Below are 26,788 nucleotides of genomic sequence, written 5' to 3'. Positions count from 1 at the left end.
GATAAGGCATATAAAGGGCTTGGCTTGATATTAGGCATTTGGAAAGCCCTCAGGCTCATGTTGGGCTTCCCGGGTGGCACTAGTGGTAAGGAACCTGCCTGGCAATACAGGAGATATGAGATGCCAGTTCAATCCCTGGGTCGGGAAGATGCAGTGGAGGAAGGCATGGCAGCCTACTCCAGTATTCTTGCCTGGAGAAGCCCATGGACACAGGAGCCTGGCGGGCTACAGTCCATGGGGTCACAAAGAGTCAGACACAAGTGACTTCACATAAGCTGACGTTGGTAATAGTAATGAGACTTGGCTGTCTCTGTGTTTGGCCGTCTTCAGCCATACTCACTCATGCCCCTTGCCTTCCCCAAACCTTAACTTGTATCCTTTTCATTATATTGCTTATATTTCATTATAAGTACCTTCATCATGAACACGAGTGATTCCAGTTAAAGCTACTATGCTGTGCTTTGCTTAGATGGCAGTTTTGACCAACTAGCGTTGATGTTTCTGGATAAACAAGAGTTCTGTCTTACCAGCTTTAACTGCAGGGTCTCTTTGCTCTCCACCATCCCCACCGTTGAGCCACACTGGGTTTCCTCTTGTTTGCTGCTCTTTCGCATCCTCTTTTCTTCTACCTGCAGCGTCTTCTAGTTGTCAAAGTGCTGGCCATCTTCTGAGACCATTTCTAGTTTGACATCTTCCTTGATTTCCCCTGTGGGAAGCAGCTCCCTCCTCTTGTCTTCTAAAGCCAGTGTCCTATTCCCAGCACAGTGGCATACAGAGTATAGGGAGAGGCGGGAGTGTTTTTCCTAATTAAAAAAAAAAAATCACATGTTTTAAGTGCATAAGTAAAATATATCCAGCGTGTTGGCATTAACATTAAATGATAAAAACGGGATAGTATAATCACAGCGTACTGGAAGAAGACTGGCATGAAACATGCCAGAGTGCTCACCACATGAAATGGGACTATGGGTGATATTTTTTTCTCCTCCTTTACTCTTGTCAGTACTTATATATTTTTATGATCGGCATGTATTAATTTTTCAATTGATCTTTTAAATTTTTTATTTATTTTATTTTGGCTGTGCTGGGTCTCCATCACTACGTGCGGGCTTTCTCTAGTTGGCGGCAAGCGGGGCCTATTCTTGGTCGCAGTGTGCTGGCTTCTCATTGCTGTGGCCTCTCTTCTTGCAGAGCACAGGCTTTAGGTGCGTGGACTCAGTAGTCGTGGCTCTAGAGCAGCGGTCCCCAACCTTTCTGGCATCAGGGACGGGTTTCATGGAAGACAACTTTTCCGCGAATGTCGGGAGATGGGTCTTGTTGAGGCGGTACTGCGAGGGATGAGGAGTGATGGGCGCCGCTCGCCTCCTGTATGTGACCTAGTTCCTAGCAGGCTGTGGACTGCTACTGGTCCAAGGCCTGGGGTTGGGGGCCCCTGCTCTAGAGCCTTCCGGCTTTAGTAGTTGTGGCGCACAGGGCTTAACTGCCCTGAAGCATGTAGAATCCTCCTGGTCCAGGATCAAACCCGTGTCCCTTGCATTAGCAGAACTCTTTACCACTGGCCACCAGGGAAGTCCTTAAATTGATTTTTATATTGCTTAAATCACCCTACAACGTGCTATCAATTCAGAAATATTTCTTCCTTATTCTGAAACATTGAGATTCTGTTCTACCATTTGTTTGTTTTTTTTTTTTAATTTTATTTTATTTTTAAACTTTACAATATTGTATTGGTTTTGCCAAATATCCAAATGAATCCGCCACAGGTATACATGTGTTCCCCATCCTGAACCCTCCTCCCACCTCCCTCCCCATACCATCCCTCTAGGTCATCCCAGTGCACCAGCCCCAAGCATCCAGTATCGTGCATCGAACCTGGACTGGCAACTCATTTCATACATGGTATTATACATGTTTCAATGCCATTCTCCCAAATCTTCCCACCCTCTCCCTCTCCAACAGAGTCCATAAGACTGTTCTATACATCAGTGTCTCTTTTGCTGTCTCGTACATAGAAGAACAAAAGGAAGGGAAGGAGAAAGGGACTAATATTCACTGAGTGCCCAGCTCATGCTAGATCCTGTGCTTTGTATGATTTACCCTGTTTACTCCTGAAAACGTGGCTGTAACATGGGTATTGTTAGCCTCAAGTTCAGATAATGACATAGCCTTAGAAATGTAAACATGTACGTTCAGCTCTTTCTCTTTTCTAAAAGCGGTTTTCTTTTTATATATTTATTTTTGGCCGTGCTGAGTCTTTGTTGCTTCGCAGGCTTTTCTCTAGTTGCGGTGAGTGGGGGCTGCTCTCTAGTTATCGTGTGCAGGCTTCTCATTTCAGTGGCTTCTTTTGAGCACAGGCTCTGGGGTGCAGGCTTCGGTGGTTTCGACACATGGGCTCAGTAGTTCCGACTCCTGGGCTCCAGCACACAGGCTTAGTTGCTCCTTGGCATGTGAGATCTTCCCAGGTCAGGGGTCAAGTCCATGTCTCCTACGTTGTCAGACGGATTCTTTACCACTGAGCCACGTGGGAAGCCTGAATTCAGCTCTTTCTGATGTGAAAGTTTATGTTCTTTTCATTGCTTGACCTTCCCTACTTGTGGGAAGAGGAAAATCAATACCAGTCTTTTCACAGTGGCATTTCAGGCTGGTCTAGACCCATTTATTAGTGATGATAAGGTGCAAAGGAGAGGTGGAAATATTTCTGAAAATAAACTATCATTAACGAAATGTAAGAAACAGTATTCCTGTGGACAGACGTGAAGACAAATGTAGTAGCTGGAATATTACAGTTCAGCATTACAGATACCTTTACCATTGTCTGTGAGTCTGCACTGTTTTTTACTTTTATCAGACACTAATGTCATGCTTTGTATGTGGGCTGCTGCTGCTGCTGCTAAGTCGCTTCAGTTGTGTCCGACTCTGTGCGACCCCAGAGACGGCAGCCCACCAGGGTCCCCCGTCCCTGGGATTCTCCAGGCAAGAACACTGGAGTGGGTTGCCATTTCCTTCTCCAGTGCATGAAAGTGAAAAGTGAAAGTGAAGTCGCTCAGTCGTGTCTGACTCTAGCGACCCCATGGACTGCAGCCTACCAGGCTTCTCCGTCCATGGGATTTTCCAGGCAAAATTACTGGAGTTGGGTGCCATTGTATGTGGGCAGAAAGCATCAATAGACTAAAGAAGCTAACTCTAAGTATATGGCATTTACAATTTGGATTACATTTTTGTTTGCTTTGTATGCTTATTCTTCTGGATATAACTTAATTTCTGTCACAGATTAGAACCAGTGGCTCAGACCGATTAAGATGGCTGGTTTTAATGGTGGGTAATTCATACAAGGGAAATGTCATGACTCTAGGGGATGGAAGTTGTAGGTTTTTTTGGTCTTCTTGGTTTCTCACAATGGCCTGATCACACAGGTGCTGCTCAACACATCTTATAAATGTGATTTGCCATTTTAGCTACAGTTTAACCAACACATGTTTAACAGCTACGGTATTTTAGAAGAGAACCATCACTTCTTGGGCTTTTGGCTAAGATCAAACACAGAGGGAAAAAACCATAGTATCATGAAGAGGATGTAGAGAAGAAGTAGAGATAAAGAAACATGTCCCTTTTAGCCTCCAGACCATTTATGGACTCAGTGTGTGGGGAATGTGGCCATAGACAGACACAGAAATGAATCATACATTTCTTCATCAGCAAGTGTAATGTCTGGAATTTGAGTTCTAAAGAGTTTTGATTCACCCCTAAAATACAAATTCTGTATTCCTGGTTTTATCATTTTTATACTACAAGTAATTAGCTTCTCTATAACAAGAGGATGCAATTTATCATGTAGGAACATGGCCTGCCTGTTGATTTGTGAGAAGTCCAGGTTACATCCCATTGAATCTCAACAATAAGATGATATTACAAGAAATAAGAGTAGCAAATGGTAACTTGTAGTACTTATGAATTGCCAGGCTCTAAATGCTCTATGTACTTTAACTTATTTAATAGCTAACTTTTATCCTGTGCCAGCAACTGTTCTCAGACCTTCACACATAGTAACTGATTTAGTGCTCACAGATCCTCTGTGAGATAAGTCGTTATCATTTCCGTGTTACAGATGAAGAGACTAAGCACAGAACAATGAAGTGACTTGCCCTAAATGACACCTTGGTGACTGGCAGTCAGGATTCAAACCCCAACAAGTGGTAGCAGAGTCTATGCTCTTAACCACTGGACCAGAATCCCTTGAATGGCTTGTTAGAACAGAGATTGCTGGGCCCAGCCTCAGAGTTTCTGATTTCAGTCAGCCTGGGCTGAAGTTCTGCTATTTTCGCTTTTAACAAGTTCCCAGGTGATGCTGTGTTGTTGGTCCAGGGACTACACTTTGAGAACCACTGTCGTATGCTATTGCTGCCTCCCATGGGGCTGGTAAGAAATTAGTGTTCAGTGTAAGCAGCTGAGGACTAAGATAGTGAGTTTTAATGATTTGATCTTATTGGAGGTAGGTGCCTGCATTTCATGGCAGCGGTAACCTTGAACAAAACCCCCCTAGTAAATCTTGAGGACAGCAAATTTCAGTAGACTTGTCATGACACAACAGAAGCAGGTACTGTTGTAGCCTTGCCATGGACTTGATGAATAAGAGACCAATTCCTGTTGCAGTGAAGGGTTGTTTCCATAGTTTGGTAGGTAGCTTGAGAATGGGCTCTTCAGATGCAGTGTACACACACACACACACACACACACACATACACTGCAGCAAGAAGTCTTGACTGTTACACACCTTTTATTTTCCCCTCTTTGGCCCTATGGCTTGAAAAGAAAATCTCCTTCCTTGTGATTTCCCCAGCATTCTCCCTATTTTATAAAAATATCATTATTTATAAAGAAAGGAAAAGAACAGGTAGAGAAGGTTTAAAACAAAAACAGGATGATGAAAAAGAAGAGGATAGGAAGGAAGGAAGGTGGAGTTCTGGAACCGTCTCCCGTTTCCCTTGGCCAATTGAGAAAGGGGGCAGAGACAGGTTACTGAAGCCAGAAAAACTGTGGACGTGACTGTTCCAAGCCGCCTGCTGTTTTGCTTCCCAGGAAAAAGAGGAGAAACGAAAGGAGCCCTAACTGATGTGATGGGGCAGGAATTCTAAATGTGTGACACTGTGTAAGCTGTTTGTGTGCACTACGTTTGAACCCAGCTACAATTCAATGTAGAAGTTCTTGGAAACTGGCGTGTCAATTGCCCTAGACAATCTGCACATTAGCTTTCACTTTGAAAACTTTTCCTGGCTTGTCTCTGCAGGCTGTGAAAGCTAGTGATGGTGGTCCAAGTTTACAAGGGCCAGCTGTGCTCGTGTGTACCTGTATTGTCACAAAGGCATCAGACTTTTCCCTTTATTTGATAAAAATCCTTCTGAGCTGGGTTCAGTCTTCCTTGTTGAATGAACTGGTGTCAGGGAGTTCTCTTTTGGCTTTCTTAAAGGTCACCCTTTGCTCACTTCTTTTTTAGTTCACAGCTCCGTTTTTCAGGCTTCATGTGGTATGCTGGTTATGCCAAAGTAAAGAGCTGGATCAAAGACATTTCTTGTTAATCAGGCTAAGCATCCATCTGTCTTTGCAGATCCAGACTGGTAACAGATACAGGACTAAGGAGTCACCATCTCCATAACCGGCTGACTCCCAGAATTCTAAGTTGTCTTCTAGAACAGTGCTGTGAACTTAACCTTTTAAAAGGGTTGGTTTTGTATCCAGTCTTGTGTTGCATAAAACTTGCCCCCAGATTTTCTGCCAGATGTACTGAGAAATCCAACGTTGTCCTAATTTCCTCCTCCTGGGGATCGTTCCATCAATCATGGAGTGGTACGAGTGTGGAGACAGCAGAAGTCTGGTTCACATTCTAAATCCATTGTCAAGTCCAGCTGGCTGGGATCTCACTGTACTTTAAAAGGGCCGGAATATCAGCTCTTAGCTTCTTCTTCCCACATGTATGTCATGGTCACACAGTATTAATAAAACCAGAGTTAAAGTTAGCCAGAATAACCCCCCTAGACATTTTTCAGACATCACTACTGTTTCCTTTTCCTTTTCTATGTATCTACTTATTGAATGAATGATCAGAAACCTTTCTGCTCAATTGCTTGTAATTCTGTATTTCAAAGTATGTATCTTACTTGGATCCTGCTCATGTTCTTAATCTCTTTGAGTCTTGCTTGTTTTTTCTTTTCTTCTGATTGATTTTGAGCCACCTTATTTTAATATGTTGTCCTGCTTCCACTTTCAGCGTGTGTAGTAAATAGTGCAACTCTTTGTGACCCCATGGACTACACACTCAATAGAATTCTCTAAGCCAGAATACTGGAGTGGGTAGCCTTTTCCTTCTCCAAGGGACCTTTCCAACCCAGGGATCAAACCTGGGTCTCCCACATTGCAGGCGGATTCTTTACCAAATGAGCTATCGGGGAAGCCTATAGTAAGCAATAGATAATAGATATATTTTTAGGGTGTCAATTGATATTATATTGATATGAGTAACCCTTATCTTCTTTTCAGGGTACATCTTATCCAACCCAATCCTTTATTCCTCAAAGAAAATGAAACTCACAAGGGTCAAGCTATTGAATCAATCTTATTTTCTGTACTTAATAATTGAATTACTTTGCCCAAAGAGGAGCAGTTCTTATGATTACTCATTTGTGATTTACAGTTCTAGTCCTGTGATTATGATTCAGCATATTATTCCATGTGCAATGAAAGAGCTCATACTGTGGGAACAGAAGGGAAGAGATATAAATAAATTAGATGCTGAATATATAAACTGGTAATTGAGATGTCAGTTTCAGGCCAAAATCTGACAGATTAGCAAACCAGTGATTTGGCAGCCCTTAAAGAAGGAGAGGGCTTCCCAGGTGGCTCAGCAGTAGAGAATCCACCTGCCAGTGCAGGAAATGCAGGAGGATCAGGTTCGATCCTTGGGTTGGGAAGATCCCCTGGAGGAGGAAGTGACAGCCCACTCCAGTATTCTTGCCTGGAAAATTCCATGGACAGAGGAGCATGGCAGGCTACAGTCCAAGGGGCTGCAGAGAGTCTGACAAGCTGAGCACACACGCATGAAAAGAAGGAAAGGGGATCACTGAAGTCTAGCACTGATTCATGAAAAAATTAGTCATGCTAGACTAACCTTATTTTCCTTCATGATGGAATTACTTTAGAAAGAGAAGATTGGGAGGCAAAAAAAAAAAAGAATTACCGTAACTGGGTTTCAACAAGGCATAATGAAATCTTGTGAGCACAAAAGAGAAATGTGAACATGTTAATACTATCATTAGGAATCCCTGGTAAATAAGCAGCTATACCAAACAACAGATTAGTTCGAGAACCAAGTCTCTGAGGACAACAAATCTCTGTGATTGGCTCACTAGGTCACCATTATTAATCAATGAATTAATTTGTCCATATATATTTATTTAGGTGCCTACTAGGCACTTATATATCTAGAAGACATACTAAACTTACTTTCAGATGACATTAAGTACAGTGGGATACTGAATATTTTGGATGAAGATCAGAATTCACAATGATTTAAACAGGTTAGAATGATGAGTTTAATTCATGGAATTTAACAAGAAAAAACATAAAGCTGTACACATGGTTTCAGAAATTCAAGTGAAGAAGGCTTAAGGGTCTAAATTGACTTTAAGTGTAATAGAAGTTAACCATTGAATAAGAATTGCCAAAACCAGAACTATCATGTGCGATGTTTTTCACAACCTATTGCCAGATTGAAAGAGCAGATTATGAAGCAGATACTACCGAATCACTCTGTGTGGGGAAATACAAAGGAATTGTGTATATCAGAATGTTGACAAAATGTTTAAAGTAGCCGTCTTTGGTTGTTGGAGTGCAGATAGGTGACTTTTGTTTTTTGCTTTTCTTTTTGTGTTTTTCAGGTTTATGACATTTGTGAGTATATTGCTTTTGGTCCTTAAAAAAAAAAAATGCTTTTGCAAAAGGCACTATATATAGCTAGTGCTGATAGCTTAGGCTTTTATTAACAGAAGTGGGGAAGGGGAAGGAGAGTGGTGATAATCTCCATCATCCGTCAGTGCCTGAACAGCTGTCCTCCCGTAACAGCATTATTAGTAAACACCCACTTCCCCGCAGGGGCGGCACCCTGCCTGTGGTCAGAGCATTCTCCCACTGGCTTGGTTTGGAGCAGCAAGGTCTCCATCATGAGGAAGCGACCTCAGGTGGGGACTGCCATGCAGCGGCTGTCTGTAGCTGGGGAGACCCAGCTCGCATGCACTGAGGACTCCCAAGTCCTTTTTTTTTTTTTTTTCAGATCCACTAGGTTGACTCCCCCGTTTATCACCCAGGTTAAGCCACATGGACACAGTACTCAGTCAGGAAATTACAAATACTTCTTTGCTCCTTTTCCTTCTGAGAAGTAATAGAATCGCTCACACCTTAGCATCCCGATTGCTTATTTTTGCAAAGGTTTGGGTTGATTTTTCCACAGAAAGAATGTTAATAACAGCAGCTCACATTTATTGAGCATTTATTGTGTGTGCCAGACATTTGTGCAATGCTTTTAGACAGATTATTACATTTAATTCTTGAACCAGCCCTGTGAGAGGTGAGATTGAGTTTTACTCCCATTTCATAGCCCAGGAAACCAAGGCACGGAGAGGTGTTGAGCATGTTGCTTTAAGTGGTAACGCCAGGATTTGAACGTAGCAGTCTTGTTCAGGAGCCCAACTCTTCCTCACCAAGCTGTGCTGCGCCTGTCCTGAGGGTCGTCCACTTGGGAACCTGTGGGGCGGATCCAGGGGCACAGGGACTCTGCTCTCCCTCTGGAATTCTCTCACCCACCCAGCTCTTGCATTGGTTTTTGATTCCTTTCCAGCATCCAAAGCCTTTTATTTCTTCTTGCCTTCTTTCTTGGATTATTTCTTTAATCCTTTCCCAAGAGCCTTTCATCCTCTCAAATAAACAAAATATTTAAAGGTTTTTAAGCTTTTCATCCTGTTCTCAAGCAGGAAGATCAGCCTGCATTTATAATTTCATATAGTTCTGTGCTTTTTGACCTAGCATATAGGTCATCAAAAGTTCACATAGTTCTTCCAGACAGTCTCTGAGCTTTTTTGTACCTCTCATACTGCCTTTATTGTACTACAGCTCTTTCTGCAAAAGAACCATCTCAATATAACTCTATAGATTCAAAACAGGAAAAAAAAGTGTTTAGTCTTATCTCAGGGAGCAAATTCAAAGGTAAAAAAATAAATTTTTAGCCTTCAGCACTTGCATTTTTAGAGATCTTTTAAAATAATTTTCCAAAACAAAAATTCTCTAAGTAAGGCACCTGTCGCCGTGAATATAAAATCTCGAATTCATTCCACTTAAGTAATTTGAGGCGCAAATTTCATGTGGCCAGCTGTTACTGTTCCTAGTCAGCAGTTACTAACAACAAGCCTTAAGACTTACTAGGCAGTTTCTGTATTATTTATTAAATTGATATCTACATGCAATTCGACTTTTATTCTTTCACTAATGAAAGTAGCTCTCAGTCATTCAATGGAAGCCTTTTGTAAGTAGACTTTTTCTTGGAGACTACACTGCCATTTTAGTGTTAAACTTAATTATCACTGACCTCTTGACTATGTATAACTTCTAATTTCATAATATATCTTCCGGTGTAAGCTTCCAGAGCCCGTGACTTTTTCTGCCTTTCAGCCATTTACCATCATTACTGTCACTCTGCTTATGTATCTCTCACTTCTTCAGAACCTCTTGCCCGTTTATTTGATCCTTCAGGGGCTAAAGTACCTGTTCTCACTGTCAGTGTCGTGTTGGCCAGCTCCCCTTGAGTCCCTGTCAGGGCTGTTCCTCCAATGCTTTGAACCTCTCTGGAAGCACCACCTATTCCATAGTTCTGCCATTCCAGACTTCCCTTCACTTCCTCATCTTCCCTGGAAAGTGAGAAGAAAGTGTTAGTCGCTCAGATGTGTCCCGCTCTTTGCGACCCCCTGGACTGCAGCATGCCAGGCTTCTCTGTCCTTCACCATCTTCAAGAGCTTTCTTAAACTCACGTGCTTTGAGTCAGTGATGCCATCCAACATCTCATCCTCTGCTGTCCTCTTCTCCTGCTGCCTTCAATCTTTGCTAACATCAGAGTCTTTTCTGAGTCAACTCTTCATATCAGGTGGCCAAAGTATTGGAACTTTCAGCTTCAGAATCAGTCCTTCCAATGAATATTCAGGATTGATTTTCTTCAGGATAGACTGGTTTGATCTCCTGCAGTCCAAGGGACTCTCATGAGTCTTCTCCAACACCACAGTTCAAAAGCATAAATTATTCAATGCTCAGCTTTCTTTATAGTCCAACTCTCACATCCATACATGACTACTGGAAAAACCATAGCTTTGACTACACAGACCTTTGTCGGCAAAGTAATGTCTCTGCTTTTTAATATGCTGTCTAGATTGGTCACAGTTTTTCTTCCAAGGAGCAAGCGTCTTTTGATTTCATGACTGCAGTCACCATCTACAGTGATTTGGGAGCCCAAGAAAATAGTCTGTCACTGTTTGCACTGTTTCCCCATCTCTTCACCTTGTAGTAATGGGACCAGATGCCATGATCTTAGTTTCTTGAATGTTGAGGTTAGTCTAGCATGACTTATTTTTTCGTGAATCAATCCTGGTCTTAAGTGATTCCCTTTTTTCTTTGTGTGCGTGCATGCTCAGTTGTGTCCAACTTTGCAACCCCAATCCTTAGACGCCTCCGATGACAGAATTAACAGACAAAGATTTTAAAGTGGCCATTATAACTATGAGCAAGGGTATAAAGAAAAGTAGGCTTTAATGAATAAAAGAAAATTTCAAGACAAATTTCTAGATGGAAATTGTGAACTGAGAAAAACCAATGTCTGTAATCCAGAATAAACATATTAGCAGTGTTGAATCTTCCAATCAGTCAAGAATACGGGATATCTTTATATTTACTTAGGTTTTGTGTCAGATTTCTCATTAATGTTCATAAAATCAATATATATACCTTATATATTTTCCAGTATCTTTATTTGGAGATATTTGGTATATTTTTATGAATTTTTAAATTATATTGCTTTTAAAGTTTCATTTTCAATTAATAATTACATTGAAATTTTAATTGTGTATGACTAGCATATAAAAATATGATTGTATTTTGTTAATGGACTATATATATATATATATAGTTGGACTATAAAGAAAGCTGAGTGCTGAAGAATTGATGCTTTTGAGCTGTGGTGTTGGAGAAGACTCTTGAGAGTCCCCTGGACTGCAAGGAGATCCAACCAGTCCATCCTAAAGGAGATCAATCCTGGGTGTTCATTTGAAGGACTGATGTTGAAGCTGAAACTCCAATACTTTGGCCACCTGATGCAAAGAGCTGACTCAGTGGAAAAGACCCTGATGCTGGGAGGGATTGAGGGCAGGAGGAGAAGGGGACGACAGAGGATGAGATGGCTGGATGGCATCACTGACTCAATGGACATGGGTTTGGGTGGACTTTGGGAGTTAATGATGGACAGGGAGGCCTGGCGTGCTGCGGTTCATGGGGTCACAAAGAGTTGGACATGACTGAGCAACTGAACTGAACTGAACTGAGCTGAATGGACCTTAATTTCTGCTGCTTTGCTCCATTTACTAGTTCTTCCGGTGCAGTGTTTTTATTAAAAGTTGTAGAGTTTTCAGTGTAAGGAAATATGTCTATAAATAATGGCATTTTTATTTTTTCTTATGACACTGACTGGGTCTTATATTACTAATTTTGAGAACAAACGTTTTTCTTTATTCCTGATCTTGGAGAAAAAATGCTCAGTGCTTCACCAATAAGTCTCATGTTCACCATAGGTTTTTCATAAACATCCTTTATTAGATTGAGCAACTTTCTTTCTGTTCCTAGTTTATTGAGAGTTTCTGTCATGAATAGACATGAATAAATTTTGTCCAGTGCATTTTGACATCTTATCATATGATTTTTCTTCTTTATTTTCTTAATGTGATAAATTATGTGATTGATTTTTTTAACCTTAAATCACGCTTGTGATAAATACCACTTGATCATAATATATATCCTATATATGAGACAGATAGATTGATTATAATTGCTAATGTTTTATTAAAACTTTGTGTGTTCAGGCATATAGGTCTGTAATTTTCTTTTCATGTTTTTGTCAAGTTTTTTTTTTAATTTCAGAGAGGTTCACATCATAAAATGTGTTGGAAAGTTTTCCCTTGTCTTCACTGACAGATTTTGTGAAAGACTGAAATTATTTCTTCTTTAAATGTTTGATAGAATTCATTGAAACCATCTGGACTTGAAGCTTTCTTTGGTAAGAAGGTTTTTGACTACAAGTCAAATTTATATATTTAGATTTTCTCTCATCATGTCCCTTTCAAAAAGGATTTCTTTCCAAGGATTTTTTCAGTTTATCTTAAGTTGTTGAGTATTTGACAGAGTTGTTCATAATATCGCCTTATACTTTTGATATCTGTATTCTCTCTATGATGTTCCCCTTCTTCATTCCTGATATTAATAATATACGTATTTTCCCCTTATGATTAGTTTGCTTGAATATCAATTTTCAATTCTTTTCATATAGGCAACTTTTGATTTTGTTGGTATTTCCTATTTGCCCATTTTCTATTTCATTGTATTAAAAGGTTAACTAAAGTACATTATTAATAAATTTTCAAAGAGTTCATTTGAACAAACGTTGAATTTAATTGGGTAGCACCAAACTAAGTGGACTTCCCTGGTGGCTCAGATGGTGAAGAATCTGCTTAGAATTCAGGAGACCTCAGTTTGATCTCTGGCTTGGGAAGATCCCTGGAGAAAGGCATGGCAGCCCTCTCCAGTACTCTTGCCTGGAGAACCTCATGGACAGAGGAGCCTGGCGGGCTACAGTCCTTGGGGTCGCGAAGAGTCAGACACGACTGAGCTACTAACATACTTTCACTCAAACTGAAAATGGTTTGGAGTGCTCCACTGGCAGAGACTAAGGGAAAGCTTTTTTTTTTTTTAACAGAGCAGACTCTTAAGCAGAGTAAGCAAATTATTTGGCTATAGCTTAAGTGGTTGCCTTACTTGAAAAAGACTACTTGGCTGTTTGTGATTGGTTGTTCTTAAATGCATTTTCTCAAATGTCAGTGCATTGACTCCAGTGTGGGTTTTGGTTTGCTTATGTTGACTGCCAAGGCATTAATGCCACCTCAGTCTAATGGCTTCCTTGTTTAATTACTTTATTAGCTTCTGCTCTTATTATTTTATTTTTTATTCTTTTACTTTGTGTTTAACTTGCTTTATTTTTCTAGCTTCTTAAAGTGGCAGCTTAGGACATTGATTTTGCATTACACATCAATGTGTAAAATCAGTATAGTATTCAGTTCAGTTCAGTCGCTCAGTCGTGTCCGACTCCTTGTGACCCCATGAATCGCAGCACGCCAAGCCTCCCTGTCCATCACCAACTCCCGGAGTTCACTCACACTCACATCCGTCGAGTCAGTGATGCCATCCAGCCATCTCATCCTCTGTCATCCCCTTCTCCTCCTGACCCCAATCCCACCCAGGATCAGAGTCTTCTCCGATGAGTCAACTCTTGGCATGAGGTGGCCAAAGTACTGGAGTTTCAGCTTAAGTATCATTCCTTCCAAGGAACACCCAGGACTGATCTCCTTTAGGATGGACTGGTTGGATCTCCTTGCAGTCCAAGGGACTCTCAAGAGTCTTCTCCAACACCACAGTTCAAAACCATCAATTCTTTGGCACTTGGCTTTCTTCACAGTCCAACTCTCACATCCATACACGACCACGGGAAAAACCATAGCCTTGACCAGACGGACCTTTGTGGGCAAAGTAATGTCTCTGCTTTTGAATATGCTATCTAGGTTGGTCATAACTTTCCTTCCAAGGAGTAAGCGTCTTTTAATTTCATGGCTGCAATCACCATCTGCAATGATTTTGGAGCCCAAAAAAATAAAGTCTGACCCTGTTTCCACTGTTTCCCATCTATTTCCCATGAAGTGATGGGACCAGATGCCATGATCTTTGTTTTCTGAATGTTGAGCTTTTAAGCCAACTTTTCACTCTCCTCTTTCACTTTGATCAAGAGGCTTTTTAGTTCCTTTTCACTTTCTGCCATAAGGGTGGTGTCATCTGCATATCTGAGGCTATTGATATTTCTCCCGGCAATCTTGATTCCAGCTTGTGCTTCTTCCAGCCCAGCGTTTCTCATGATGTACTCTGCATAGAAGTTAAATAAGCAGGGTGACAATATACAGCCTTGACGTACTCCTTTTCCTATTTGGAACCAGTCTGTTGTTCCATGTCCAGTTCTAACTGTTGCTTCCTGACCTGCATACAAATTTCTCAAGAGGCAGGTCAGGTGGTTTGGTATTCCCATCTCTTTCAGAATTGTCCACAGTTTCTTGTGATCCACACAGTCAAAGGCTTTGGCATAGTCAATAAAGGAGAAATAGATGTTTTTCTGGAACTCTCTTGCTTTTTCCATGATCCAGCAGATGTTGACAATTTGATCTCCAGTTCCTCTGCCTTTTCTAAAACCAGCTTGAACATCTGGAAGTTCACAGTTCACGTACTGCTGAAGCCTGGCATGGAGAATTTTGAGCATTACTTTACTAGCATGTGAGATGAGTGCAATTGTGTGGTAATTTGAGCATTCTTTGGCATTGCCTTTCCTTGGGATTGGAATGAAAACTGACCTTTTCAAGCCCTGTGGCCACTGCTGAGTGTTCCAAATTTGCTGGCATATTGAGTGCAGCACTTTCACAGCATCATCTTTCAGGATTTGAAATCACTCCACTGGAATTCCATCACCTCCACTAGCTTTGTTCGTAGTGATGCTTTCTAAGGCCCACTTGACTTCACATTCCAGGATGTCTGGCTCTAGGTCAGTGATCACATCATTGTGATTATCTTGGTCGTGAAGATCTCTTGTACAGTTCTTCTGTGTATTCTTGCTACCTCTCCTTAATATCTTCTGCTTCTATTAGGTCCATACCATTTCTGTCCTTTGTTGAGCCCATCTTTGCATGAAATGTTCCCTTGGTATCTCTAATTTTCTTGAAGAGATCTCTAGTCTTTCCCATTCTATTGTTTCCCTCTATTTCTTTGCACTGGTCGCTGAAGAAGGCTTTCTTATCTCTCCTTGCTATTCTTTGGAACTCTGCATTCAGATGGTTATATCTTTCCTTTTCTCCTTTGCTTTTCACTTCTCTTCTTTTCACAGCTATTTGTAAGGCCTCCCCAGACAGCCATTTTGCTTTTTTACATTTCTTTTCCATGGGGATGGTCTTGATCCCTGTCTCCTGTACAATGTCATGAACCTCCATCCATAGTTCGTCAGGCACTCTGTTTATCAGATCTAGTCCCTTAAATCTATTTCTCACTTCCACTGTATAATCATAAGGGATTTGATTTAGGTCGTACCTGAATGGTCTAGTGGTTTTCCCTACTTTCTTCAATTTCAGTCTGAATTAGGCAATAAGGAGTTCATGATCTGAGCCACAGTCAGCTCCTGGTCTTGTTTTTGCTGACTGTATAGAGCTTCTCCATCTTTGGCTGCAAAGAATATAATCAATCTGATTTCGGTGTTGACCATCTGGTGATGTCCATGTATAGAGTCTTCTCTTGTGTTGTTGGAAGAGGGTGTTTGCTATGACCAGTGCATTCTCTTGGCAAAACTCTATTAGCCTTTGCCCCACTTCCTTCCATATTCCGAGGCCAAATTTGCCTGTTACTCCAGGGGTTTCTTGACTTGCTACTTTTGCATTCCAGTCCCCTATAATGAAAAGGAAATCTTTTTTGGGTGTTAGTTCTAAAAGGTCTTGTAGGTCTTCATAGAACCATTCAACTTCAGCTTCTTCAGCGTTACTGGTTGGGGCATAGACTTGGATTACTGTGATATTGAATGGTTTGCCTTGGAAATGAACAGAGATCATTCTGTCGTTTTTGAGATTGCATCCAAGTACTGCATTTCGGACTCTTTTGTTGACCATGATGGCTACTCCATTTCTTCTAAGGAATTCCTGCCCACAGTAGTAGATATGGTCATCTGAGTTAAATTCACCCATTCCAGTCCATTTGAGTTCGCTGATTCCTAGAATGTCAACATTCACTCTTGCCATCTCCTGTTTGACCACTTCCAATTTGCCTTGATTCATGGACCTGACATTCCAGGTTCCTATGCAATATTGCTCTTTACAGCATTGGGCCTTGCTTTTATCACCAGTCACATCCACAGCTGGGTATTGTTTTTGCTTTGGCTCCATCCCTTCATTCTTTCTGGAGTTATCTCTCCACTGATCTCCAGTAACATATTGGGTACCTACCGTCCTGGCGAGTTCCTCTTTCAGTATCTTATCATTTTGCCTTTTCATACTGTTCATGGGGTTCTCGAGGCAAGAATACTGAAGTGGTTTGCCATTCCCTTCTCCAGTGGACTACATTCTGTCAGACCTCTCCACCATGACCTGCCCGTCTTGGGTGGGCCCACATGGCATGGCTTAGTTTCATTGAGTTAGACAAGGCTGTGGTCCGTGTGATTAGATTGACTAGTTTTCTGTGAGTATGGTTTCATTGTGTCTGCCCTCTGATGCCCTCTCACAACACCTACCGTCTTACTTGGGTTTCTCTTACCTTGGACATGGGGTATCTCTTCACAGCTGCTCCAGCAAAGCACGACTGCTGCTCCTTACCTTGGATGACGGGTATCTCCTCACTGCCACCCCTCCTGACCTTCAACGTGGAGTAGCTCCTCTCGGCCCTCCTGCACCCACGCAGCCACTGCTCCTTGGATGTGGGGTTGCTACTCTTGGCCACTGCCCCTGACCATATAGTATTAATGCTATATATTTCTATCTAAGGACTCTTCCCTGCAGTTCAAATTTTGTTTGGTTGTGTTTTCATTACTATTCAGTTTGATACATTTTCTAGTTTCTCTTGTGATTTCTTCTTTGATCTAGAGGTTATTTAAAGTATGCTATTTAATTTCCAAATATTTGGGAATTTTCTAGATATCTTTTTGCTAATTGATTCTTAATTTAATAGCATTCTGGTTAGAGTATACTCTGTGTGATTTGATCTTTTCATTTTTATTCAGATTTGTTTTATGACCCAGCGTTTAGGCTGTCTTGTGTATGTTCCACATGTACTTGAATACACATTCTAAAGTTGTTGGGTTAGTTTTCCATAATTATCAAATAGACTGAATGATTGAGGGTGTTTTATAAATGTTTAAGTCTAGGTTGGCACTTTGTAATTTTTGTTTCCCTTTCAGCACTTTAAAGATAACTAAACATTTCTGGCAGTCATTTTTTAATAAATCATCAAATCATTTGCATTGTTGTTCCCTTGCATGTAAAAATACTACTACCACCAAGTACCTCGCCACCTTGGCTGCTTTTAAGATTTGTTTCAGCAATTTGACTATGATCTGCCTGGGTATGGGCTTCTTTGTATGTATTCTGCTTGGGGTTTTTTTCAACTCCTTAGGTCTGTAGGTTAATGTCTACCATCAGTTTTGGAAATTCTCAGCCCTAATCTCTTTAAATATTTCTTCTGTCCCATCCTCTATACTCAACTACTGGGATTTCAATTTTGTACATATTAGATATTCTACTGTGTCCAGTCTGCTGTTAAACATTCCAAATGCACTCCTCATCTCTGATTTTATATTTTTTTCATTTCTAAGATTCTTGTTCAGTTCTTTGTTTAATAGATTTCATCTCTCTATTGAAATCCTCCATCTGTTTATAGGTGTTGCCCATCTTTTACCCAATACTCTTGGGTACCCAATAATTTATAATGGTTATTTTGAAGTCCATGTTTGCTAAGTCCAACCGCCTCTCTGTGTCCTTCTACTGACTTTTTCTGTCACGGGTCATGTTTTCTTGCTTCTACATGCCTTTTATAATGATTAATTGTATGCTGGACATTTTAGGTAAAATCATAGGTGTAAGTAAATACTATTTACACCTCACTCCCCAAAAAAACATGTTCATCTTTTTCTCAGGTTTCCAGTGTATGGAAAGGAGGCAGAGGGAGAAGGGGTTAGCCAATTTGATAATTAAGCTGGGTCTGGACTTTGTTGTAACTTTAGATTTGTTTCACCTCTGGCTGGTTTGGGGGGCAGAATGGAATCACCAGTAAGATCTTTTTGTGCAAAGAATTCTGAAAAATTGATATTGACCACTATGAATATGACACCTTCCTAATACTTAAAGATGATTTTTTTGGTGAGATTTGAGTGATGGATACTAACAAATACAGTTTTTTAATATTGTGTAATGAAATATGTCTACATTTGGAAGGTCTGCATAACTCAGTGAACCAGTATTTCTAAAGATTAATGCTGTATATTACAAAAATCTTGTATGGATAAAAAATCGATTCAAAATGCTAGATAGATCAACAGAGTATGAAAAGCTCATTGATTTGGTCTCGGATTTTACATTACTAACTTTTAGACTGTACTACTTGTTGCGTTTTGGTCAAGGTCAAAGAATAATATCCATCATTTCTCTGAAAGGGACTTTAATCAGTCCTTGCACACAGCACCACCCCTCCCAAGCCTTCTGTGTCCCCATGAAGTTGATGGAAGAGTTGATGGGTGGATACAGACTCATTCTGTGGCTAGGGCTTCTAAAATAACATGCCATGTCTAGGCGTTACAAGCTTGTCAGAAGTTGAGCTGGTAGATCCCAAAGGGGAGATCTTAGGCCCCATCTTTGACACTTTCCATTCCTCCTCGTCCCAGGGACCATTCGAAGAGCTTGTCACTTCCTGTGGTTATATTCATTTAGCATTTTGTTCCTCAGCATTCTGTTGGTTTTGAAATAAGTATAATTTAGCAGTGTATTCAGCTTATTATTTTCATTAAGGTATAAGTAACTTTCTACTTGCTCAGAAGCAGAGGTCCATCAGAAACTCTTAAATGTTTTCTGTTTTTTTTTTTTACCTTTCGTTTATTTACAAGAGAGGTTATATTCAAGATGCTGAATGCACGAGCTATAATAAAATAAAGAGCTATTTCATTATTTCTGAAAGTGGAGGATAGGACTCCCCTTTGGGATCATGAGTTTTAAGGAGCCCCAGAGGCCTCTCCAGTTCACTCTTGCTCTCCCTTGACCACTGTCTAAAATAGAAAAAGGAAGCCATTATATTTACATGGATGGAAACCATGTTAGAAAACTGGGGAGAATGTTAGGACAGAAACAGGCAGTATAAACAGAAAGTCCTCTGTTTGAGATCACCAGTGAAGAGTGGAGGAAGGTGGACTGATGGCTGCTTATAGATCACACGTTTAGCCTCTGAGATGATTGGCTTTGATGTAGGATCGGAAAGTAGGTTTGAGCAAAAAACTGACTACCTGACAGGGTAGATTATATAGGTACCCCCTTCACTATTTTTTTAAAAGTATTTTATTATTTATTGGCTGCACCGGGTTTTAGTTTTACAGCATGTGGGATCCAGTTCCCTGATGAGGGATTGAACCCAGTCCCGCTGCATCAGGAGCCTGCAGTCCTAGCCACTGGACCACCAGGCAAGTCTCCCACCTTCACTATTTAGTGGATTGAAGAAGAGATGGATCCATCCCTCCCCAAATAACTTGTCTCAGTCTTCAACATAAGGAATTGCAATACAATTATAATAACCCTTTGGATTCACTGTACATCAAGGCTTTCCTTTTTAGTATTAATAACTTGGAGCACTTTTGACCTCACAATGAATACTCATAACTAGATTGTGCTAACTTTGTAACATAGAATCCTCTGGTGGAAAATGATCAAATTTATGTTTCTATATACTATAATACCTCAAAGAACTATAGGGCAGCAGGGAAATGGAACTGTTTAGGAGGGAGAAGAATAGAACGGTAGTAGTTGTAGTGGTGATATATTTTTGTAACTCTTCCTGTGTGCCTGTACTTTGACTTGTGTTGGCTCTTTAGTCTGCATGATAACCCTATGAAATGTTGATAGGTACTATTATCATATCCCTATTTTACAGATGAAAGTTTAAGAATAATAAAGCATAGAGAAGTTGGATGTAAGAAAAGCCGGAGTAGTGTGCCCCGTCTGTTCTCTTCTTATCTATTTGGTCTTTGTGAATATGACCCAACCCCAGCTGCCCTGGGAGGGATCAAGAATGGGGGACACAACATTCCATGCAGAATCACACCAATTTTTCCCTTGAAAATAACCACCATGGCCAAGGGGGTTCCCCAGCACTATTTGTAATGCCTCGCTGATCATGTAGCATCCTTATTCTGTCCAGCACCGCTTTGTTTTCTAATTATTCATTTTAATATATTTACTTACTTGGCTGCACCAGTCTTAGTTGGGACACATAGGATCTTTAATTGGAGCATGTGAACTCTTAGTTGCAGCATGTGGGATCTATTTCCCTGATCAGGGATTGAACCTGGGCCCCCAGCATTGGGAGTGCAGAGTCTTAGTCTCTGGACCACTAGGGAAGTCCCTGGCCAGCACTGCTTTGGACAGCTTGTGGGAGCTCTTCCCTCATTCGTAGGATTTTTGGCATTTGCAGCACCTTTCCAGCACTTACTGTGTGCCATGACTACTTTGTTTGAGATTAAAAATTTATAGGCAAAGAGAATGGAGCCTCTGCTGTCCATGAATATCTGTACATCCCGTAGATAGACATTCCACTGTCTATAGTGGGTGTAGTGTCATGGGAGTGGGTAGATACTCTTTCTTGTGAAGAAATAGTAAGATTCTTTCCAAAAAGCACCTCCCTCAGTCTTCACATTGTTTCTCATTAGAAGCATCAGTGGCATAGTTTCCCAGCACAAGGCTGACTCTTCCTGGTATTTTTGGGCATTTAGCACCTCTACCTATTAAATGTCAGTAATCCCACAGCCCCACTATCAGGACAGATGAAAGCACGCTTGCCTACACCCTCAAGAGGGCAGAGGCATCCTTGTACGTGGTTGCTCAGGTTTTGCTTGGATGGGGTGGAAGGAACTGGGGAAACGGACTGCGGAATCACACTGTACAACTGTCGAGTTCCTCCATTTCATCGCTACCCTGTATACTCTTTTGAGACATCATATTACTCTTGGGAAATCGTGACACTGAAGGCATATCTTTATGAAGAGGGCAACAGCCTGCTCAGGAGGTTTTGCTTTGCTAAAGACCTATGTATTTTACCAGTTTCCTCCGAGTTCCTGACAACCAGCATCCATTTGATGGAACAGATACTAAACCAGTGGGAAAGATACAGCCCTGTTGACCAGAAGTTGGAGGGGTGGGACATGTTGCGGGAAGGGCAGTGATGGTGAGAACATTTAGTCCTGCAGTGCTACGGTGTATTAAAGAAAGGAGGAAAGACAGCCTTCCAAATGACGAGCCTAGTAAAAGAAAGAATGGTTTAGAGAAGTTTGCGGTATTGTTGGCTGTTAGCTACATAGGTAGTCAGGGCAAAATACAGCATAGTTCACTTTGAATCTCTGAATTCGAATCGAATATTCAACAGAGCATTCTCACAGCTAACTCTTTTAACTCTGTTTATCCTACTCTATAAATAACGTAAAAGTATAAGGAAGTTATTTATAGGGAATGTATATAATATTTTAGTATTGAGCAAAGAATAACATAAAAACTGAACTTTATAGAGAATAACAGAATCTCAAAATTTTGGTGGAAGTAGGAAATGTATTTGAGAAACTTGTAGCTGCCATGGAAAGGACTATGTAGATATATAATCTCACTTGGGGCAAACCCAAGTGACAGTGTAGCTGGCATCCTCCATGGCAGTGATGACAATATGTGCCTATTGCAAACCCCGAAGTCCTGTGCTTTGACTGTGAGACACCGAGGTCTCAGTAGCACCCACTGGAATTCAAAGCAAGCAGGTTCCTCATGGCCCTTACCCATTGCCTTACACCGCTGAGCACTCATGCACGTACCTACTGTTGCACTGTAAAAATTCCTTCCTCTTTGCTAAAAACCTCTGCTTGCTGAAGAAACTTCTTTTTGTGAGTTGGAGACTGTGCTTTTGTTATTGATGAGATTAAAAACAGCCTTCACTTTAAAAATTAATCTTGTTGCAGCCTGTCCAATGTGTATGCAGTAGGATGGATAAGCCTTCTCTTATCCAAAGGCCCTCATTTGATCTCTTACCTACTGTCCTGCCCCGTATACATGGACAGACCCTTGCTTCATGTCCATACACCTGAGACTCTGTCCCTGGTCATCTCCTAATAAGACTCTCTGGTTACAAGAAGACATTAAAGGCAATGTCTGCTAGGAATATTTGTTATTAAAGCAGTTTTTATAATAGTAACAGCGCTGGTTGCAGGCATAACTGGCTGTTACCGATTTTTTTTAATATTTTATTTATCTGTTTATTTATCTGGCTGCCCCAGGTCTTAGTTGCGGCAGGAAGGATCTTCGATCTTCATTGTGACGTATAGAATCTTAATTGTGGCGTGCCAGCTCTTAGTTGTGGCATGTGGGATCTACCTCCCTGACCAGGAATTGAACCCTGGGAGCACGGAGTCTTAGCCACTGGACCACCAGAGAAGACCCTAAAACAGTTTTTAGAAAATAAAACCAATTTAGCTAGCCCATAAGCTGAATTCTGAAATACAATCTGTATTATTATATAAACCCTTTAGTATTGAATCCCTGAGCAATCCCTGGACTGCTTCTTGTGGCTAGAACCTTCTGTAACCAGCAGACCAGGAATGGAAGCAGAATCACAATTGATGAATTGTCTGACCTTTGGTCCAATTATCATAAGTGATAATTTCATTCTAGATTCAAATTCCTGCCTTAATTGGCATAAAGATCGCAGAGTTATTCAGCAGGCAGTTCCTGCAGTATCATGTCTCTTCCCCTGTGTTCATTGGATTGGCTTGCTCCTGCTTTTCATTGTACCTGGATGCCTTGCTCCATTGCCCTCCCTTCCTCTCAGAGCTCCCTCAGTTCCCTTCTCTATTTGTTGTATCTTTGTTAGTAAGCTTTTCTCTTCCCTCACTAACGAGAAGAGAGATAGTCGTTTCCTCTGGCCCCTCACTCCTGAACTCTGGAACTCCTGTTTGACTCCCACTCAACACTTTGCTTTGTGAATAACATTAACATTTTATCCATATACTGGAGTTTATATTTACGCACTATCATTGATCTCCACATTTCTCCACATCTCCAGAAGCCCCTTGGAAAAGATTGTGTCTAGCAACTGGTACCTTGAGGTAGTTCAGGAGGGATCAGGAAGATCAAATGTCAAAAAAAAAAAAAAAGAAAGAAAGAAAGAAAGCTAGTAATAAGTAAGCCCTGAGCTTTCTGGTGCTGTTCTCCAGGAAGATTAGCCGAAAGTGCGTAATTGTGCAACTGCACTGTGGGAGCCCAACTGTGGGAGTAGGTGTGCAAGGGATGTGACATAGCAGAGGTGAGATCACGTGAGTAGAAACCCTTGCATCCATGGGCTTCAGAGTACACTACACAGACTTTCCCTTAACAAGGTGTCCAGAATGTCTTTGAGAGGGGTAGGGAAACCAAAGCAGAGACCCGAATGACCACGCAGAGAGAGAGGAGGTCCCTGGCAAGAGAGGAGTGTGGGCTTCTGGCCTCGGCAGACGACCTACTTTGCTCCCCACACCGCCCCCCCCTCAGAGCTCTTTTGGGGTCACCAAGACCCAGACTGTTAATAACCAGGCGGCCGGTAGGTCAGGACTCAGGAAGGTCTGCGTCAGCTCACCCCAGTCTTGTTGCATCTCTGCCACTGAAATGACCATTAACACCAAAGGATATTTACAAAGGAAAGAACAACATGATGATTTAAATCACTATGAATAGGTTTCTTGAATTAGGCACTGTTTTATTTCTCTAAGCCCCATTCACCAAGGTTTGGGGATAAGGTAGTTCACCATGAGGCTCTTCATGTTTCTTCTGTGTACAATTTTCTGGTCACTTTAATTCTAAAAGGAAAAGAAAAAAAAATACTAGGTAGTTAAAGAAGGTTCAGAGTTGAATAGCCAAAAGTGTTAAGGAGATGGAAGGATTTACAAATAAGATTGTTCTAAAAATAAATAGAGACCTTAAAAAAAAAACTTTTACAAAATAATACATATAATAAAATTTGCTACTTTTAAGTGTCAGTTCCGTGGCATTTAGTACATTTGCAATTGCCTGGTGGCTCAGGTAAAGAGTCCGCCTGCAATGCAGGAGACCCAGTTTCCATCCCTGGGTCGAGAAGATCCCCTGGAGAAGGAAATGGCAACGCACTCCAGTATCCTGGCCTGGAGAATACCATGGAGAACGGAGACTGGCAGGCTACACTCCATGGGGTAGCAGAGTCAGACGTGACTGAGCGACTAACACTTGCACACTTTCACTCTTTCACAACGTTGTGCAACTATCACTGCCATCCACCTCCAATGCTTTGTCATCGTCCCAAGCTAAAACACAATACGCCTTATACACTATCTTCCCCATCCCTGTCTCCCCAGCCCCAGACAACCACTATTCAACTTTCTGTCTGCATGAATTTGACTGTTGTATGACAGATCATGCAATATTTGTCCTCTTCTGGCTGGCTTATTTTAGCTAGCAGTAATGTCTTAAATGTGCGCAAGCTAAATGTCAACGTGGCCGGAACCCAAATGAGATGAATTCAGAATAAGAAAAAAATGTGTCTTCTCACACCAGTTATGCTGTCCCATGATATGAGATATTAGCAGATACTTCACGATAGGTGGCTAAGGAAAACCAAGAATCCTGTATCATTCACCCGTATGCTTTTGAAGTCGCTGTTAGTATGATTGTGCTTCTGTTGTCGCCTTAAAGTAACTTGCCCTCCTGCATTTGAAGCTCTCAAGGCTCCGCTTGGGGGGGTCCTTTTGGCCATTAGAAGGGAAGTCGTTCAGTCGTGTCCGACTCTTTGCAACCCCACGGACTGTAGTCTACAAGGCTCCTCTGTCCATGGAATTTTCCAGGCAAGAGTACTGGAGTGGATTGCCATTTTAAAGGGGAGTGAAAATGGCTATTTAAATTATTTAACAGTCCATGCCAAGGCTTAGGACAAGTGCTGCGAATAGAATGGAAAGCAGAGCCACCTACCTTTGTCTTCATGGGGCTGCGGTTTAGTAGGTAAATCAGATTTGTAATTCTAGACTATGTTCAGTTCTATCAAGGAAAAATAACAGAGGTGTTTCTCTCCTTGCCTTCATTGTGCATATAACCGTTCTAAAAAATCTGCTTTCTTTTCTCTTCAGGAGCCTCCAGACAGGTGGCTTTGCCTGGGAGGGAGAGGTAGAGAACAACGCATATAGCAAGGCTACAGGGGTGGCCCCCCAGCACAAGTACCACCCCACTGCAGGCAGCTACCAGCTCCATTTTGCCCTACAACAACTAGAACAGCAAAAACTTCAGTCCCGGCAGCTTCTGGACCAGAGTCGAGCTCGGCACCAGGTAATTCAAAATCAGGCTTTTCCATGTACTAGTATCTTCCTTCTGTTAAAAAAAATTTTTTTTTTTTTTCTTTCATGAGAAGTGTGGAAATAGTCTCTCAAAAGTTTACCAGTGCCTCCATGGCTTGAATGGTTGGTTCATGGGGAAATCTACAAACAAGTCATGTTCTGAAGCCATCCATTGGCTTTATTGAAAGGTGATGCTGAACCAGTTTTAACATCCTTTTTTTCATTTCAGAGTTTCAGCACAAAAATCTCTTTTGTAATATTTACCCTTTCTGTTACCTGATCTTATTCAATGATTTCTCAAAGGTTCTAATTCCCAGATACCTAAAAGCCAGCGTTTTAAAATAATTTTTTTGGTCTATAAAAGTGAAAGTGAAGTCGCTCAGTCGTGTCTGACTCTTTGCGACCCCATGGACTGTAACCTACCAGGCTCCTCCATCCACAGGATTTTCCAGGCAAGAGTCCTGGAGTGGGTTGCCATTTCCTTCTCCAGGGGATCTTCCCGACCCAGGGATTGAACCCAGGTCTCCTGCATTGCAGACAGACGCTTTACTGTCTGAGCCACCTCAGAGTGGCTCACAGGAAGTTCACAGAGAAAGGATGACTTCACACACAAAAAATATCAGGTCTTGAAGACTTAAATTTTTCTTGATGATTTGGGATTATCATTAGAATCAGTTACCATGTTTTTCCCTGGTATCATGGGCTTCCCTTGTGGCTCAGCTGATAAAGAATCCTCCTACAAAGCAGGAGAGCCTGGTTCAATCTGTGGGTCAGGAAGATCCCCTGGATAAGAGAGTAGCTACCCACCCTGGTATTCTGGCCTAAAGAATTCAAGAGTCGGACACGACTGAGTGACTTTCACTTTTCTTCACCATGTTTTTCATGTTCTGCTTGTATGAATCCATACTGGTTCTGTGAGCTTCCCTGATATTTGTGTGAAGAAATATATTGGCTTAATCTCTTGTCATTTGCTCTTATAAAAATGTAGTATGTAGTGTGCACTAATTTGTGCAAAATTAGTATTCACTCAAAGGTAACATTCCCAAAGGTTTTTTGTTTTTTTTTTTTCCTTCTAATAAAGCAATTATCATTGTGTTCTCTATTGTCTTTTCAACTACCATCCAGGTCCATAGGAATTTTTATTTTTTTCAGTATCATTCATCACTTGAAAATCTTTATCTGTGGTAGTATAATCTGTATATTTAGTCACTCAGTCACGTCCAGCTCTTTGCTGGACTGTAGCCCACCAGGCTCCACTGTCCATAGGGATTCTCCAGGCAAGAATACTGGAGCAGGTTGCCATGC

The 26,788-nt window shown here is 41.3% G+C and overlaps 1 protein-coding gene across 15 annotated transcripts in view; it reads left to right on the top strand.

Moving 5' to 3' along the window:
• TTLL5 (tubulin tyrosine ligase like 5) overlaps positions 1 to 26,788 on the top strand; it is a 315,903-nt gene that overhangs the window by 189,657 nt on the left and 99,458 nt on the right. For all 15 annotated transcript variants that reach the window (XM_006052845.4, XM_025296474.3, XM_006052853.4 and 12 more), the window contains one exon: positions 25,280 to 25,475. In XM_006052845.4, the coding sequence (XP_006052907.4) occupies positions 25,280 to 25,475 (196 nt within the window). The remainder of the gene's footprint in view (positions 1 to 25,279; positions 25,476 to 26,788) is intronic.

This window comes from Bubalus bubalis, chromosome 11, assembly GCF_019923935.1.
Source record: "Bubalus bubalis isolate 160015118507 breed Murrah chromosome 11, NDDB_SH_1, whole genome shotgun sequence".
Lineage (NCBI taxonomy): Eukaryota > Metazoa > Chordata > Mammalia > Artiodactyla > Bovidae > Bubalus > Bubalus bubalis.
Note: the sequence above shows the minus strand (reverse complement) of the source record. Positions and strands in the feature narration are given on the sequence as shown.